The sequence below is a fragment of the Oryzias latipes genome, chromosome 24, assembly GCF_002234675.1.
Source record: "Oryzias latipes chromosome 24, ASM223467v1".
Taxonomy (NCBI): domain Eukaryota; kingdom Metazoa; phylum Chordata; class Actinopteri; order Beloniformes; family Adrianichthyidae; genus Oryzias; species Oryzias latipes.
This window is the reverse complement of record NC_019882.2, coordinates 6,833,589-6,852,955: the sequence shown is the minus strand read 5'-3', so window position 1 is coordinate 6,852,955 and position 19,367 is coordinate 6,833,589. Positions and strand designations below refer to the sequence as shown.

The 19,367-nt window shown below is 37.6% G+C and overlaps 1 protein-coding gene across 1 annotated transcript; it reads right to left on the bottom strand.

Annotated features, from left to right (window-relative positions):
* Nucleotides 1-14,798: 14,798 nt before the first annotated feature.
* LOC101160704 (cartilage intermediate layer protein 2) lies at nt 14,799-17,779 on the bottom strand. The gene is made up of 9 exons (XM_020714750.2): nt 17,412-17,779; nt 17,259-17,292; nt 17,058-17,123; nt 16,902-16,919; nt 16,787-16,816; nt 16,501-16,672; nt 16,225-16,334; nt 15,952-16,129; nt 14,799-15,802 (listed from the first exon to the last, which is right to left on the bottom strand). Exons 1-9 carry the CDS (start codon nt 17,421-17,423, stop codon nt 15,703-15,705), a joined length of 720 nt encoding a protein of 239 aa, XP_020570409.1. The 5' UTR covers nt 17,424-17,779; the 3' UTR covers nt 14,799-15,702.
* Nucleotides 17,780-19,367: the final 1,588 nt, after the last annotated feature.

The window sequence follows — 19,367 nt, the reverse complement described above, 5'->3', positions numbered from 1 at the left end:
TATGGCTTGGTGAATGGGAGCTTAGGCTGGGAGTCGTGGCGTGGTTGGAGGTCTTGGCGTGGCTTGGAGTCTCTGGATAGTCAGCGAGGATCAGGCTGCTCTTGAAGAAGTGTGACTCAGGTGAACACTCGTGGTCAATAGTCCTGTAGGCGAGGCGTAGAAACAAGATTATTGAGGAGCAAAAACACAAGCGCATTGAATACTTTAGTGACCAGACTAAGCACCATAAGGGGCAACGAACTGGCGATGAATGCTGGAGCTGGATCTCCTTAAGTAGGCTGGTAGGTGATGAGGTGAGTGTTCACAGCTGGTCCAAATCAGGAAGCAGAGCAGAGAGGGGAGGGGGAGGCACCATGACAATATATGTGGTCTATAGAGTTTATTCTTGCACTCAAGGAAACTCAAAGTGTACTACTTTTTGCTAAGTGTGACCTAATCATTGTGTTTTACAGTAACAAAAAATCCTGTTTCATAGTGTATATAATTTTTGAAAACTTTGGACTTTTATCAAGAAAACCCAATGTTAGAAAAAACGTTTTTTTAGCTTATGTTCCCATCATAGCTGGACATTAACTGGGTCCAAAAGTTGTCGTACATAGGTTCCCCGTAGCAAAAAGTATTGTATTTAAGTGTACTACAAGTATACTTAGTCCACACTAAAAGTGAGGCAGTATACTTAAAGTTTCTTTTTATGTTGTAAACTTAACGTGTTCCATTTTAGTTTTAAGAAGTATTCGATTAGTATACTTTCGACATGTAGCGGTTCATCATAACAACGACTTGATCATAATTTTTGGTCAACAATATAATTCATAGTAGAATTTGATTCATTTTGAACGATCCGATTCACTGACCTAAAACCGATCCAGGACATCTTTAGCCAAAAATTCAACCAGTGGGACTCAGAGGTAAATACACGAACAGTGCAGGTGACGTTTTCCAGATTACTTGTATTTCTTTCAAGACAATTAAGTGTAAATAAATGTGTACAAACAAACAGGTGAACAGGAATAAATGGCAAATCGTGTCACATTTTAGCTACCTAAAGTTCACCCATATCTTTTCCACATTAAAATAAAACAAACAGAACATTATTAGTAAACCACACTGAATGGCCACGGTCTTCATGTTTCCACACATTAGACTGTAATGATGTTTGATCAATTTTTGCTCCCTTAACATGTGTTGTCTGCTGTGAGGTCACTAGGTCATTTTTATGTTTTAGTAAAATAAACATATTGACCCTCAGTGTAAATGGTATTTTCCAATCTTCTTCCACTTTCGGCTTCTCCCATCAGGGGTCGCCACAGCGAACAAGTCGCATGGTAAATTTGGCAATGTTTTACGCCGGATGCCCTTCCTGACGCAACCTTCTCAAACCGGGCTTGGACCGGCAGAGGTAGAGAAGGGAACAGGGAGCAGCCCGGAGTCGAACCCGGGTTTCACGGACGGAAGGCGCCGCAAACCAGCACGAGCTAAACTGGCTCCCTGTAAATGGTATTTTCCAATATTGGCGTGAAATATTCATTTAATTAAAAAAGAAACGTTATAGTGGTGTAGAATAATTTGATTAACAACTTGCCTGAGACAGACTGATCTGGTGGGATCATAGAAAAAAAAAAAATTGATTCCTCGATTTAGTGGATTAATCGTTACACCCCTTTACAGGTACATTGTCTATAGTGTACCCCCTGTACTTATTCTTAAGTATACTTAATAAAATAAACTTCTACTTTTTACTAAGGCTCACTTTGAGTCAGTTGCTAAAAAAAAGTCTAATTGAGAAATTTGCCATGAACACAAAAAAAATGAAATGAAAAGTTTAGTGCTCATGCAGTATCACTTACAGTATATCTCAAACTTGACAACAAATACATAAACATAAACATGGTAAATGCAATGAAGCCCCCACCTAATTTAATATAAAAAAATTATTTCAGTCAGAATCTGCAGAGCTTTGTCGATTACTGTTCTTCCAATTCTCTGTTTGGTGATGCCATGAGTGTAGCCTTCACTGCCCAAAAGGTCACACAAACAACAAATCCTTTCAGCAACACAGACAGAAGATGAGAGAACTGGAAGAGGAAGATGGCAAAGAACATTGCCAAAAGTTTCCCAATAATGTTACAATCTGATCACTAAGACTCAAGGACCTGCTAGATATGTGACAAACAAACTAGCAGAAAAAAAAAGTGTGTGAGAATTTGGGAGAGCATCTGCCATTACAATAATCCTGAGCCTACAGTATCTGTAGATTTCCTATTTTATATGTATATGTGTATATATACACATATACATATACATAAACATTAAATATAAATACATTTGCATAAAAAATTATGCAAATTACAATTGACCTTTATGCATAAGTCTTGCTTTATTTTTTATGCTCAAGACTCATTTAAAAGTCAAAGTCAACTTTATTTGACTTAATTTCCGATAATAATTCTGTATTGGTATTGTTTAACATGTTCTTATGGCATTTTTGTAATGATTGAGGACATATTTAAAGAAAAAAGTATTTCTTTATTCATTTTGATTTAGGAGAAGACAAAAAAAACTCTGTTTGAAAAAGGGTATTTTTCATGTATAAAATACGCTGGGCAGTCCATAAGCATTCTGCTCTGCTGCATTCAGATGAGTCTACTTGCAGACAAATAGATTCATCTACGTCTTTATTTTAAGCGTCAGAACTGGCATCTGGCTCAAAACTGTACAGCTGGATAGCTCCAATCTTCCTCACCATTTTTGTTGTACTAGTAGTGATGGGTTGTAAGCTAGCGGGATAGTGTGTTGCAAGAATGATTCCATTAACAGCAACGAGAAGGGCACAGGTAGCGTGGTTGCTCTGCACCAACAGTTCTACTTACAACTCAGAGGCAATGAACTACTACTGCTCTGCAGAAACTATGTCCTAGAAAATGAAAGTTTTTTTTATGGCTAAAACGGCAAAATCATAATTGAATGACCACTGGGAACGCTTTTAATAGATCAAAAGGTGATCGGAGAGGGTCTTTAAGTGGAGGAGGGTCACTAAATAGTATAGTGGTGCATGCTAGACCATGCTTGAAACAAGGGTAATTTGCACTTTTACTCTGCATAACAAATTTGTTGCTCTTTGTTTAGTGATGAGGACACAAACTAAAGGAATAAAACCTTGCCAAAAGTCAGCACAGAGAACTGAAGGTTTTTAGTCCACACCTGAGAATTTTAGTTGTTTCAAGGAAACAATTTGTGTAAAAAGTAGCATATTGATCCACATTAAACACAAGTCAAATGTAAAAATGTGAGACAATTGAAGAAGATTTGATTTTGGTTGGCGTTTTTTTTTCCCCAAAAGTCATTTTTCATGCCAACAATGAGAGAAGAGTAGGATGGAATTAATTAAAATAATCAGACACAAAATTCCATAATACCAGCTAAAGCTGCTGGGAGGCTTGAATATGTAACCTATGCAAATGAGTCCAGAGAGAGGTAAAAGCCTCCCAGCAAAAGATTTAAGTTAGTGAGCCATTCTTCGATAAAAAGGCATGTGTGGCATACAAAGCTTTAACTGCTGGTTAAATTTCACAGGGAAAGACCTCCAGTATCTGTCTACCCAAAAGCGTTTCAATCTGACAAGCAGGTTAAAAACAGGGTGTATTCCATGGTTCGCCTTGCACCGTGAAGATTTATATCTGCTTCTCTTGCATAGGCCCTGTAGAAGCACCTTATCAGCATCCGCCCCCATGAGCAGCTCTTCATAGGCGAGTGCATCAGCTGGAAGTAAAGGTACAGCGGTGCAGCCCCCGCCCCTGAGGATTGAAGGCTATTTAATCCCCGGGTGGACGTGAAAGGAACTCTTTGATCGGTGCCACCAGAGTCCAAGCATGGATGAACACGGTCATTGTGGGGGTTTAAATGTGAGAGACTGACCAGTGTGTGCAGGAATGTGAGTGAGGGAGAAACATCAAGACAAAGTCATCCATATTAATGCTCTGAATTAACGTGCAATTAAAATGTATCTCAAAGATGAAATGAAAAGCTCTCTAAGAGACTGCTGAGCACATCACACTGGTGTTTTCACCTCTTTGTGAATGACGATCAAAACCAAAACGTGTGACGAAGCAGTGATGCCATCTCTCTTCTCGCTGAAGTGCTACTCTGCTGTAATTTTCACAAGATCTGTAAAATCCCCTCTACAAATAACAGCAAATGCTTTTAAACTGTGGGGTGATTGTAGCACCAAAAGAAAAAAAAAACTAATTACATGGAATCAAGTAGGTGGTGTGAACATTGACTTTGAAGCTGTGTCTGGTTGCGTGGGTCTGCACACCAGCACTCTGAAGTGTGAGAAAATCAAAGAGAATGGCAATCATCATGCTACCATCTGGGCCATTAACATAATTATGAAGAAATCCCGGGTTTCTGTGGAAGTCTGCAGAGCCTCACAGCATGAAAGGAATGCTTATGGAGCACAGGAAGAAGGCTTCACCTGACAGGTATGCAAGCTGGCTTCCCCTTGAAGCCAGAGCCCTCTCTTGGCTAACATCAAGAAAAAAAAAGATCTCAGTTGGACAGCATACTGTCTACAAAAATTCCTGCTTTAAATGTTGGAGAGCAGTCATGACAAAAAACTTTAGTTTTTCACGTGGGCCAATCAGAAGGTGATAACTTTGTGTAACCCGGTTACTAAAAGGAATAGATTGAAATGGCAAATTGCCTCATTAGAATGTTCAAACAGCTCCGGCTTCTTTAGCTTGTCGTGACTAATAGGGGAAAAAATACCCTTGGTGCCGTTGGAGAGATGTACTTTTATTCTCATCCATGATCAGACTGTGTAGATTTTTTTTTCAGTGAGACCACAAAAGAGATGAGTTTACACACACCCACTGGATTGTAACCCACAGGGGCCTCCAATGTGAGCTGAATGGTGTGTTTATTCAAACACTGTTTGTGAACTTCGAAATGCAAAGGGGACTTTATGCAAAAGAGAGATAACTGCCGCAAAAGCTTCCTGTCATTCTCTCCCTTTCTCTCTCTGCCTGCCCTCCCTCTCTCCCTCACACACTGACTGGTGGAAAGATAGCATTGACATGGAGAAGGAAACCATGGAAACGAGAAGCTGATGCACTTTGAATGGTAAGGCCTTGAAAAAGAAGACATTCATTCAGTTCAGTTGCCCTGCACGAAAGGCTCATCTCTACTGCATTATTTTGAACTATACAAGTTATTTTGACATGGCTGGCTCCAGAAAGCCAGAGGCGCTCTCACTACATCACCCTATTATGTCAGGATGACTGTGGCCAAGGATGTCTCAACATGTGCAAAATGTATAAGCCCATTCCTTTCCTTAGTAAAAACTGCATTCATTCCTGCAAGTGCAGCACAGTATTTATGACTCCCTTCAGCAGTTCAGTCCAGGATTTTTATATTTCTCACATCAAAGCGATGCCTTTGAACATAACTTGCAAAGTTAGTAATGGCCCGTGTGTCCTGAGCAGTGCTCTCAGTGAAATCCCTGGGACCTCAGTGGAAATACATTCTTCAGAGACGACAATTAGTCAAGTGAGACAGTAATTAGGACCTCTCTGCACACTGTCAGTTCCAGTTAGCACTGACTGATGCCTGCAAATCCCTCCCTCCAGCTGCCACAGTCAGCCAGACTTACCTCTGGTGCTGTACCCCGACTTTGTAATGTGACTACAGCAGCCTCAACTTTCAGTTAACACAGACATATTCGCTGATTTGGCCACCGCAATTAAGCCTGAGAAGAATGAGAAACGGGACCAGTCGTGAAGTTTAATCGTGGCTGAGAAATGGCATTGCGGAGTGTGGAGGGGCTGACACTAAAAACCACAACTGCTCGATATAAATTGAATATTGTACAGTGATTGTAGCACTGCACTCATCTGCTACACTAATGTAGTCTAAGAGAATAATGAAGGTGTCAATTCATTTAATCTTTTATTAAATGGTGAGAGAGACGCTGCTCAGATATCAGATCATGCAGTTAAATTGCACCAAATCACGGCAAGGTGCTATAGTTCTTACTTAAGAACACACAATAATGATTAGTAGCAAATATTGTAAAAATGTTCACATGAAGCCGCTTTTAAGTACAGATTTATACCTCTGGGTTTATATACATTTTTAGTACAGTTCAGCTAATCTAATACAGGTCAAAACATATTTTTTAAAAGAGCTCCAATAATAAAAAAAACAAGAAAATCTGAAATAAATTTTCAAAGATAGCAGATGTTAAACGTAACTGATGAAAAGCCCTGGTTGTCAGTCCAGAGGAATGTTCAAATTGAAACAACTTGAATTTAATGATTGAGAGAAACATGTGGTTCAAATTGATTGGTTGAAAGTTTCAAATGAGTCAGTTTAAGTTCACAGCAGATTCATATGGAGTGAAAAGCTGACCCACTTCACCAGTCTAATAAAAAGTCAAACATCCATAAAGTCTTAAACTTCTCCAGGGTATAATCCACCACTCTCTGCCCACACTGTACCTATCATGTGTATATATTTGGATATGTTTATATTTTTAGATATATTCAAAATTGATATAAACATGTCAAATGATTGGATTTGGTTCCCCAATCTGTTTAATTAAAAAAATAAAAAATAAAAAAATACTTAATTTAAGGGTTCATGTCTGTTTTTTTTTGTTGGGGAAACAAATGCTTTCTGTGCTTTGTGGTTACAAATTTTAGAGGGGAGGGGGAACAACTTCATACATATTCTCCAGCACTCACAACAAACACACACACAAACCCACACGCACTCAGCAGAGAGTCAGACTGATTGGATGGTGGACGGCTGGAGCTGTTATTACAGAGCACCCAGCAGAGTCTGGTTTGTAGGATAAGGATGTCCTTACAGGGCATTTCTCAGTGTGAACGATGAGGAAACAACCTCCTGCGCGTGTGTGTGTGTGTGTCTGTGTGCGTGTGCATGTAATCGACAGAGAAAGAGATGGTGAGGAAGAGAGATAAAATTTGAAAAAGGAATACACAGAATGCGAACAGATGCATCTGTCTGCCCACATAGTTTGGCCTTCAAACAAAAATCTTGGCAATGTTGGCAATCCTTGCAAAAAGTGACTCTCCCCAACGGGTTTTCCTATGCCAAGGACCTGCCTGTAGAGAGAGAGAAACTGAATAGCCAGTAAGGAGATCGCGAGGCATTGCATTCTGTTGCAGGAATTCCTCCAATAATCTTTTATGTCTGCAAACACGTCTCAATCGTTTGATCTTTTGCACAGGAGTAAGTGGAGGGTCAGACAAAAATGTAAAGCGAAAATGGAGACACTGAGGCAATATCAGCTACATGCAGAAAGTTTCAAGAGTTGTTAGTCCATGTGAATCCATCTTAAGTGTGGATGTGAGTTCTGTATAAAGGATTTTAGCTATAAAAAGTTGGTTGAATGGAACGAACATAAAAAAAAACTAACAGATCTGCCTCACCTGTTTGTCAGCATTTTGTGCTGTCAATGTTGATTAATTTGACTTGGCTGCATTTATTAAAATCTTTTTCCTGCATGTGTTACTGGGAATGTAAATCATTACCAAAACTACAGAACTTATTTTTGAATCAGAAGTTTACAATTCTAGTGGATTTCTCCCTCAAAACATTTAGATGAAATATTGATAAATCGGTCAAGATTTCATTGTAAATCTGAATCTGTTTTGGTTGCTAAAATCACATCTAGTCATATATATGAAGTAAAAGTGTAACTTTCAATAACACCATTATTACAGTTATTATTCTTGAAGTGGTCAGCATCTAATAGCACTTAAATGATGTATGCACATTTCTGTGGCAGTTTTGAACGTATGCATGAAAAGTTGGATGTATAAACCATTGACAGTATGAGAACTGAGCTGAGTGTGATGCCAAAGAAAATGGCTCATTTCCGGCTCCAATGAAATGAAATTAATTTATTTGCCATTTTTTCGCAATAAAGATGCCACCATGTTGGAACCAGATGTCATGAGTAAGCACTGATTGGTCCAAAAAGTCCACACCCCAATTACTTGAAAGTGTGCTCAGTAGAATAGGTTACAGGTAATCGTTTTGAACGCCAGAAGGTACCACATACTTTTAATGAGGGATCTGACTGGTTAAAACTTGAATAACTTGACCTACAGAAAAAAATATCATGAAAAAAAAGTATTAGCAAGAACTTGTTAAAAAAGGTCAATGAGATTTTGACTTCTTGGATCAAGCGGGTATCTCCTGTTTGGAATGCTAGGGGGGAGAGGTCACAGAGTCCAGTTCTCATTTACAATCAATGGCACAAACCGCATTAATATAGGAAAAAAAAATAAGTTTTCCTAAATAATTTTTAAGTGACTTGAAAAACTCATGTAAACAATGACATTATTCATTTAGTAACACTTTAAAGGAAATGCAACTCAAAATTTTTATTTTTAAGAAAGAAAATTGGACATATTAAAGTACCTAAATTATGGACACATTTGCTGCCATATTATAATATTGTTTAAACGGTGTCAAAAAAAGGATTTTGCTGGTTTTATGTAAAAAATATGTATTAAAATGCTTTTGTTTGTTGTCAAAAACGTATACAAAAGACCCTAAAAATACCTCATTTTTTCCAGGGAACCGTGGCGACAGGCTGAGATCTCACAACTTTCCCGCTTCCATCTCGCCGCTGAAATCCACTCTGTTTCCGCACAGATCCAGGGATCAACTGTTTCAGCTCGGGGTGAGAATGACTCAGACACCCAGGATCAGAAACTCCACACGGGGATAAAACCCTCTCAGCATTCAGTGTTTTCAATCAGGGGATCAGCTGCTGTGACTAGAAACAAAATGTCCCCAACAGATATCACACAGGAGTTGCACACAGGCAAAAGCTGGCACGACTAACACGGCGTGTCAGAGTGAAAATAGCCTGTTACTGTTTCTACCGTCCGTAAAGGTAGAGGCGCAGTGTTTTTGTCCTGCTCATCTCCCAGGAGTCATGCTCTAATAGCTCTCCAGGCTTATATTGCTTTGGTAAAAAGGATTTAATGTCAGTTTTTACTATTAAAAGATTCGGAAGGTGGTGGCAGACTCTTTTGCACAATATTTCCCCAAGAATCACATTTTTAACATCACAAATATGATACATTTGTGTTTCTTTGTATAGTGCTGTGTGACACACTGATTTAAAAATTACCAAACGGTCTTATGAAGGATTTACTAAAAACAACTCAAAGTGGATGTGCCTCTTTAAGATGGGATGTTTTTTATTTTGAATGCTGCCAAGACCTGTACCAAAAATATGATGAATAGAAATGCTTGAGAGGTTAAGGAAGCTGTTGTTTGGAGGAAAATTAGCATTTTTTAATGCATAATAACTATGGAGTTTTATAATATTACTTGATTCTTGAACTAAAAAGCTATATTTTTACAACTCTGTCTACCTGTCAATCTGAAGTCCAGATGTTTTTTTTTGTTTTTTTTTACCATAAATCCTTGTTGACGTTTGAATGGTTGGAATGCTGGTTATGGAGGTTTTGCATTATTTATAGCAAGTCCTTTGGCAAATCCACCCTGCAGAAAAATGCTGCCCTCTAAGCCACTATAAAATCCAGAGAAAACATAACCTTGTTGAGGACTAGTGGATGAATTCTGTGTGTTTATGTGTACGTTGTTGGATAAGTGAATAAATAAGAGCAACCTCAGAGATGCCGCTTCCATCTCTCCAGCAAAAGAAACGTGGAGTCCTGCAGGACTGAAGTGTCACTGTGGAGGATATTCTGCTGGAAGCTTTTTGTTCTTACTTGGGCAGATCTCCTCGCTCCCACTTTCTTTAATGTGGATTGCTGTGTCATTTGAATTATTTTGAGCATTTTTAAGATAAAATTGTGATGGCAATACATTAACAGAACTGTAATCATTTGCCTTGGTTAAAGGCAGTTAAAGCTGTTCTTTTCAGAAAAAGACATGGATGGATTTTGCAGGACTTTTAAAAAAATCAGGACAAAAAAGTGTTTTTAATACATCGATGTAAGATACAAAATGTTTTCCTGTCCACAGAAGCCTGGGATGTTGTAGATTTGTGTCAGTAAAGGTCTCAAATGCAGGAGACTAGAGCCGGAGGGATGGAAAATAAATTATTTACGAGACAAAAAAGAAAAGAAAAAAAAGGCAACCCCCCCCCAAATTTGATGTTTTTGGTTTCATATAAGAATTCATCCAAGTAATAATATCCAACAATTTTGTCAGTAAGCAAAAGCAAATAAATTACTTAGTGTCCCTTAATTAGTTTGCACAGGTTTAATGCATCACAAGACCTGATGGGTTTGCATCTTCCAAGCTCAAAAATAATTACCGGTAGTCAACTGAAATAAAATGTTGGATTTTTTGTTTTTTCTATTTTATATTCCAGGCAAGATAGTATTTATTGCATAAAACTGAATGATGCTATTTATACAAGAAGATCAGAAAAAGCTATTTTTGTTCTCCAAAGCTGTGTTAAGAACTTAATAAAGTTTAAGTCCACATATTTTGTCAATAGTATACCTGAAATATGGCTGCTGTTGTTGAAGAAAAGTACTTGAAAGAAAGGAACTTAAAACCACAATCAAAGCAATTGAGGCGAAGATGCTTAGAAAGTGTGATTTTAGTGCTGCAGGATAGGAGATCAGGGTTAAGCTCCTTTCTGCAGGAGAGAGTCAAGAGGTTTTTTTTGTCAGATCTAGCTATCTCCAGCAAAAAGATGTGGATGCTCCCCTCATCTTTTTCAACGCGGAGAAAGCTGCATACAGTACGGGAACAAGGAGGAAGAATTAATAATATTGATCAGAGTGAGATGAGGAGCCATGCAAGCGATGCTGCTCCTGTTACGGATTCTCATGCATGGAAGGCAGAGATCTTATTAAAAGACTCTTTCTGCTTAGTCTGGAATGGAAAGCTTGTCTAGATTATGAGATCACTCTCGAAGAACTGACATAAATGGTAAATGGCTGGGAACCAGGAGTTAATGGCCTCAACTAACTTCCATAATGATTTCTTTTCATTACTCTGTAGGTTCTGTGCCCATAAAGGAGTGCTGTTATTCTACACACACTAATACTGTGGGTGGTGGTGTGAACTATTTTTTGTTTGTTTACAACCAATCGATAAATAGAGAGAAGAATGGCTTGCACAAGCTTCTGTTGCCAGGATGGATGCTACTTTTAACTCGAAGAGAAGCAGTTTCTCTCAAAGAGAAAATATGTGTTATTCGTCTGTGGTCCAATTCAAAGTGCACAGAGGCTGTTTTCTGTTCTTTTTTCTTTTAATGATGTGGCAAAATGCTGAGTAATTTTAGTAAACCTAGTAAGACATGAGATGTCTTATGATTCAGATTATAGCTTTGGAGTTCCACTAATCAACTGAAACAAGGGTTTCTGTTTGATTTAATGGATTTTGTTGCAGTTCACCCACAGTGTGAATGCAGATAATCCAGAGAAACAAATAGCAAAAATACACAAAGAAGATTAGATGATATAAATAAATATATATAAAACAAAGAAAATGATAACTGGACACTTTTGGTCATTAAATGTGATGCTGTGAAGAGGAGCAGGAAAAAAGTCGGGATTACTTTTTTACTCTACCACAAAACTACATCGCTGCTGGAAGCTTCAAAGCTGTTTTACCCCATGTGGAATGTAATGGTTGACCACAAAATGAAAATAAGAAATTAAAAATATGATGTAAAAGTTTTTTAAATTCTTTTTACCAAAATGAGTCAGTTGGACTATCCGGAAAACATCATTGATGAAGAAGAACAAATTAGATTTGAAGCGTGAACCCTCAACCTGCTCTCATGTGACAGATAAAGGCACGACTATTGTGCAAACCTTCACAATGAAAGTGTTTTATGTTCTGTAGAGGAAAGCAAGCAAATGTTAATTTATTTCTGGTCTCTGGGACAGCTTTTTTAGGATGTGTGGGAATTTATCTCCTAAACTGTTTAAAGAGCCACTCCAGTCATTATTTAATCAATTTTCAAAGCATTCCCAGTGGTCTTTTAGTTATGATTATGCTGTAATTATCCAAAATTAAAATTAAAAAAATTCTAGCACGTTTCTGCAGAGTGGCAGGAGTTATAATGGATTGGATTTATCTGCGCTTTTCAAGACACCCAAAGCGCTTACATTGTGTCCATTATTCATTTACTCCTCATTCATACTTGGTGATGGTAAGCTACGGTTGTAGCCACAGCTGCCCTGGGGCAGACTGACAGAGGCGTGGCTGCCATTTCGCGCCTACGGCCCCTCTGACCATCACCGGGATCATTCATGCACATTCACACACCAGTGGAGCTGCACTGGAGGCAAGGAGGGTGAAGTGTCTTGCCCAAGGACACAACGACATTTTGGCTGGTGGGAGTGGGGATCGAACCGCCAACCCTTTGATCATTGGACGACCCGCTCAACCACCTGAGCCACTGTCGACCTAAAGTTCATTATAAATTTGCCACTGGGTTGAGGGTGGGACTGTTGTGACCCACCCAGTGTATTTTCTATGTCACAATTAAGCTCTTTTTGAAGCTGCATTTTTTCAAATAGCTGATTAATAGCTATTTTAATTTAAAATAAAACTCATAAAAGCAATTGTAAGCTTAATGTCCCTAATTTATATGTCCCCTATCAGCAGAAAAATGCCAGAAGATCATATTAAAAACATCAAAAACACAATTTTCCCCAGAGTGGGTCTTTAATACAAACAGGACCTTTAAAACTACTTATTTCATAGACTCTCCTTGCATTACCTTACACTTTGTGAGTGTGCTTTTGGTTTTTAAGTTAAGAAAACTGTTTTGTTTTGTAAAGTGCTTCGTGAATTATAAATAAATTTTGATTTGATTTTCTTTTAAAGTTATGACTGCAAATTAAAACAAGTTTTAATATTTTAGCTTTTAATTGGATGGCTTTCAATCTGCATCCCATATTTACAAAATGAGTCTGATGTCAAGTTTTTCAGTCAAATTTGATGTGTGACCACATAATAAAATTTGTAATAGAACTGTTTTCCAAATATATAAAACATTTTCTCAAAAAAATCCATTAGTAGCAATCATCTGTCTGATAAAACACATCTTTCTTCTGTTTTTTTCATTTTAGCAATACACATTCATGCAATTCTGTTTTTCTGTTTTGTAAGAACTCACCACTTTTTGACTTGTTTCTTTAGCTCTTTTTCCTACTTTGTATGTTGCTGTTGGAGTCAGTATTTGGTACTTTTTTTTATTTTACAGTGACGGACGTTTGCACGATTTCTGCTCAGTTGTTTTTGCCCTCCCTGCTGATCATTATCACCTGCCCTGTTAATTGCCACACCTGTCACTTGTTTAGTCGTCACCTCTGCCACTATAAAGTCATGCAGTTCTAAGAAGCTCTCTGCAATTTTTTTTTTACACATCAGTGGGCATGGGTTATTATTAGAGGATAGCTGAGGCTGGCTTTTGTGAGGGCTTTTTGTTCACTAATGTACTTGATGTAGGTTTTCCTGTTTTTTTTCTATTCTAAATTGCAGATTTCTGCCTATAACCTCCTGCATTTCAGTTTTTTTTGTCCTGACATGGCTCTGACAGAAGGGGTCAAAAGCAACAGTTTAAGCAATTTTTCACACAAACACATTTAGTGTTTTTAGTTTACAGTTCATGCTTCCATGAAGCAGCACTGCGTTTTAGTGGATGCACGTCAGGACTAAAAGCATTTTGCTTCAACCCTCTCTTTGTGGTGCACTTAAGTATTTGACCTGAGTTCATATCTTATTCAATTTTTTTAAGTAAAAAGGTGATTTTAAAAATGCCTTTTTAGCACAATATTGCAAAAATATTGTTTTATATGCTTTAAGGTTCATGAAGGATGCTTGAAAAATTAACTATTTAAAGTCTGAGAGCTTGGAATCACTTTCCCAATTTTCTTTACATTTTAAAGTAAACTAACATTTCATTGTTTTATAAATGCTTAATAATATGTGACAAGAAGGCAGTTAAAGGACCTGCCAGAGTCTTTTTCAACCAAACACAATTTAACTGATAGAAATTTCATCAGAAAGCCCAGATATGTAAAAATGTATATATTCATGATAAACAGGAGAACAGAGAATAAGAGTGAGGACGAGGATGGAGAATGGGGTAGAGGAGAAGTAATAAAGAGAGGGGATGGAAAGAAGAAAATGAGCTTGGTTCCCTTTGTGGCGCAGTGCCTCACCACTTAATCATCCCTTGCTCTATAAATAGGTCTTCACGGCCATGGAATATTCAGAGATTAATGGAAAAGAATAGCACACCACAAAGCTCCAAAGCTTTAACACTTCAGTTGCTCTCCAGTCTTTGCAGATTTAATTTCATTTTTCCACTAATGTGGTTGAATTTTCCCCCATTTTTTTAATTCTCTCTCAAAAAAACAGAGAGGTGGAATTAGCAAATTCCATCCTCTTCCCTATTCTTCACCTCATTCAAGACTCGCCTCTGTGTGAATACTCACAGCTGAAGCAAAGGCAGGAGAGTTGGTGCATTTTTACCAGAAAAACTTTCCCAATTAGTAGAAGAGTGTAAACTTTTTCTCAATGGTTATACAGTTTACCACTTAGTTTTTACACATCCCTGTCATCTGGGATCGTCCAGGTTGTAATCATTTTAGACCCCCGTTTGTGAATTCACCTGTAAAGTATGTCTATGCAGGCTTGTATGTTGGAGGCCAGTATTACACCCAAATATATTCAGAGAATCTTCTGAAAACACATTTCGGCTTTTCACCAATCAAATGCTAATAAAGTTGAAACAAAACAACAAAACAGGATTTGCTTTTCAATCATATTTTAATTGCGGATTTTAATTGCCAACAGAAAATACACAACAAGAGAACAAAATATGTCATTTTTACCCATATACCAGGAAGGAAAAATGGGAAATACATTAAAAAAACAGGGTTGAAATGAATTTAGCAGCTGGATTGTCAGGCGTTTGAAAGATTTATCAAAAAGGATCCATTTTAATCCATGTATTCTTTTCAAACAGTCACTGTTTAAAAAAAGTCTTTTTCTAACAAACCACTGAAAATTAGCAGTTATTTCTACCACCTTGTTTCCATTTTTTATCCACAGATATATACTGTATATGGCTTAATAAATTCTGCAGCATTTTTCAGGAATATTCAGCAACACGCAGATACATTTCAAAATGTCTATTTATTCTGGGACACTGCCATTCATGTCAAATATAATAACACGAGGAGTCCCCGTTTGCACAAGACTCCATTTAATAAGAAGAAGCGTGAAGCTTGCAAAGTCTGTTAAAAATAATCCTAACAATTGGACCCTGTTACATTGCATTTCAGTGTCTTTGCATAATGTGTTTTTCTTTTTTTTTTTTATAGTTCAAAGTTTTGAAGCATGCACAAGTTATGGGAAAGACCCTGAAACGATGACGTGGCAAGGCTTTACTTTGTTGATTCTTTTTGAAGCAAGTATTTTTGATTGCAAATGTAGACATGTTTCAATGATGGAGCCTCATTTTAAGGTTGGAATTGATGACAACTTTCTTCCTGGTGATGTTTAAAAAAAACAGTGAAAGGGTCAGACCTGGTTGGATTGGAAAGTGAAACTTGGATTAAGGAAGAACAAAGTAGAGGCATTGAAGAGATTAATGGATAACATGAAGTTCCCCCTTTTTTTCTGCCCTTTTCATCAGCTTGAAGTGAAGGTTCACTTGGTACACGGGCATCCAAACCGGACTTTGTAGTCCAAGCATGTTTTAGAGCTCTGATCTTCCTGGCGGCAAACAAGGCCCTGAGTTGGACTGAACCTGTGAAACAACAACAGCAAAAATGAGTTAGTACATATTGGCAATAATACACACAGAAAGATAAATCAAATGAATAGGAGCCAATTTGGAAGGATTTTTGATAGAAGTGTACATCAAATAGTCTTTAATCTTTCGTTTTGGGCACTCACACGTAGAAGTTCTCCCCTGTCTGGATGGCAGGAGTAGAAGGGGAGTCCACGGTGACTGCCTCAATGTACCAGGGGTCTTCACAAATTTTGTCCGGGTTTTCCCTTCGGAGGCTTTGCAAAGTCTCCCAGTCACCTGTTCCGGAGGGATTGTCCCGGTCAAACCACTGGGTCCAGCAAGCTGTTCAGGCAAAAGGGAGAATTCAAATGTGTTTTTACTTCAACAAGTAAAGAAGTGAAAGATTGATTTATAAAAACACAAGTTACTCATAATACCTGTGTCAGCACAGTAAGGAGGAGTGCAGCTGAAACGCACTCTATAGTCATTGCACTCTCCACTTATCTGGTCCCCGTTTCTGCAGATAAATCCTGTGGTTGTGTCACTCCTGAGAAGACAAAACAAATGGTTTGACACCAAAGGCCACCTCAACAGATCGAAACTGTCAATCATTTGCATCATTTGAGATTCATGGATCGAGGACTGAAGCTGTTCTTCATAATTAACAGCTGCCTGACGAGAAATATATTTATGCTGTATTTTGCATGACTCACTGAAAGATCGTATCTCCTGTTTGGTCAGCAGGAATCCCAAACAGATTTGTTGCTTCAATTCCTACAGGGATGGGACAGATTTTTCCAGGGTATTGTATCCGAAGTCTGGCTAGAGTTTCCTGGTCTTCGTCTCCAGTTGGGTTATCGCTGTTGAACCACTGTGTCCAACATTCTGAAACAAAGCATATCACTTTCATTGAGAAAACAGTTTAGTTTCTTTTATGATGCTAATTTGGATAAAACATGCTTTTATGCAAAAATAGTTGACATAAAAATGTATGCTTACGAATGGGAACAGAAGAGTAGATGTCCAATTCTAAAAATAAACCCCAATGAAAGCACATGACAAAAAAGAAATTCAACTTTTCATTTTGTGTTTTGGTTTTGCAATCACTACTGACCTGGCTCTGGCAGACTTTCTGTTAAAGAAAGAAATAGAAAACCTGTCATTTTGTAGTGCTATGTTACAACAGGTTAAATTCTCACTATTTTTTATTTTACTTTGAAACAGGCATGCAAAGTTTGTTAGAGTTCTTTAAGAAGTAAAGAAACTGCACCTGGAGGTGGCCTTTTAGAAAACCCTGAAGACCGTGAATGAATTTGGTTTTCCTCCTTTGGTTCAACTAGATGTGCAGAAATCATCAGTAAATATTGTGTGTATTGATGCAAAGACACTTAAAAAGCTAAGCTTTAAGGAGTAAAGTAAACTCGAATATTACTAAAAACAATAGCAATTAAGGTTACTCCTTAGTACCTACCAAAAACCAGTCCAGCCACAATGGCAATGCACGCCTACAAGAAAAGAAGGCCAAAAAGATTTAATATCATTGTATTGCATTCTTTAAACATCTTGTTTGAATAGAAGATTTATTAAAAATACACATTACTCAATAATCAGAATGATACATTACCAGCTTGATCATTGTAGTAGAAGTACAAGGTCTCCAAATAGTCTTACACCCGTAATGAGGGAAACAAATGAGCCAAGTATGAGCAACAAAACCTCCAAGGACAGGCTCACAGTTGTCTGAACAAAGCTCTTGACCACTCCCTTTTATATGCAATCTTCTTTCTGTCCATCTCACTAGATTCCCAAAAAAACATTTTGAAAATGATTGTAATTCATTGCCCCGAACAAAAAAACATTGTTTTTTTTCTTTTTTTTTTACTCATGTTGATGCATGTCAGAGGCAGAAACATTGTCCCACTTATCATGAAAGGCACAAACGGGTCACACACGCTCAAAGTCACACAAAACTTGACATATAATGTCCAAAACTTGTTTTTGATTTGGGCAATTTAGGGAAAGAACTCATGAAGAAAACCTTGAAATAATAATGATAGAACGAAATTTTAAGTTTTAATAAAGTAACAAAATAAACCAAATAAAAATGTAATTAATTCCTGAACATTGTGTTTGAACTTCAGTTTTCTTCCTTACATTCTATGGAAATAACTTGACCACAAATACCTGTGATTCTTGACTTGCTGTAAAAAGCCTCCTAAATGAGCAAAATGACCAGAGGTGTTGATGTGACAATCTTGATAAGATCAGGTTAAACCTGTGATCATCTTATCAGCTTAAGGCTTTGTGTTTTCAGAACCTTCAGCATAAGAATCCTTCAACCTTTAAATGTGAAACAAAAACAATAATATGCCTTTAAATCCAGCCAAGACTTTTAAACTTACCAGTTGCTGCCTTACGTAAAACATAAAAATAATTTAAATGAGAGATTTAAATCATCTTTGACAAAATCATGTTTTTAAAACCCCTGCTTTTCTTGCTTTTATAGTTTTAAATTATGTTTTGCACCCTTGTTTCTGTCCAGGCCCCAAAGGGTGAGTTACCTCAAAGTGCCAACATCAAAAACTGTCTCTTAAAATTTGTGCTGCATGCCATAAACTTGGTTAAATTTGACTTGTGTTGCAATTGATCGTGTTTCACTTCTGTTTACTTGTGTTGCATTTCAATTGATTCAGTGCCTGTGGTTTTCCTTGTTCAGATCACCTGCATCTCAGTTGCCCCCCGGCCTGCATCAAATTTCCCTGCTTCAACCCCCTGCAGCACCTGGTACTCATTAGGCCCATCAAGCTCCAGACATTCATGCTGTTTTTCTCTGCTAAGTTGCCAAATTTTCTTAGTCATAAAGTCAAGTTTTGAAACATATTGAGCTTTTTTTGTCCAAATAATTAATTTATCTGTGTGTTAATTTATTTGACCAAGGAGCCCCTTGTGATAAATTGTCTTTGCAGGAATTTTATCTCAGCTTTTCAAGGCTGTTGTGTTTCAGGTTATCATGGTCACACAAACAAATCCATTCTTTACAGGCTGGACTGGTTTTACAGATTCCTTGACCTCAGGATATTTTTCTAAATGGAAAAGTCCCTTATGTGGTTTGTACCCTATGCAACTTTCTGGATCCCACTAGGAATTTTAATATACGCTTCTTTATCACCTAACACAAATGTATATGTTCAAATTCATAACTTGTGAATACAATTCTCCTATTAACTTCATAGGCTATCATATCAAAACCTAAGGGGTTTCGGTCTACGTTGGCCCACCCTTTGCAGCTAAACAAATCTGCAGCTCTTTTATAGAAGTCTTCCACAGATTCAGGAGTGTTTATGGGAATATCTTACCATTTTTCCCCAAGCTCATTTATGAGTTTAAAAGCTGATGTTGGAGAAGAACTCACAGTCTTCATTTTAATTTAAGGTCAAAAACTTTGTGTTGGGTTAAGGATAGAACTCTGTGAAGGCCAGTCTTCCACACTAAACTAACTCAGCCATGTTGTTTTGGACTTTTCTTTGTGCCCTGTGGTGTAGTCTTCCTGAAACAGAAAGATGACTTTCCAAATCCTTTC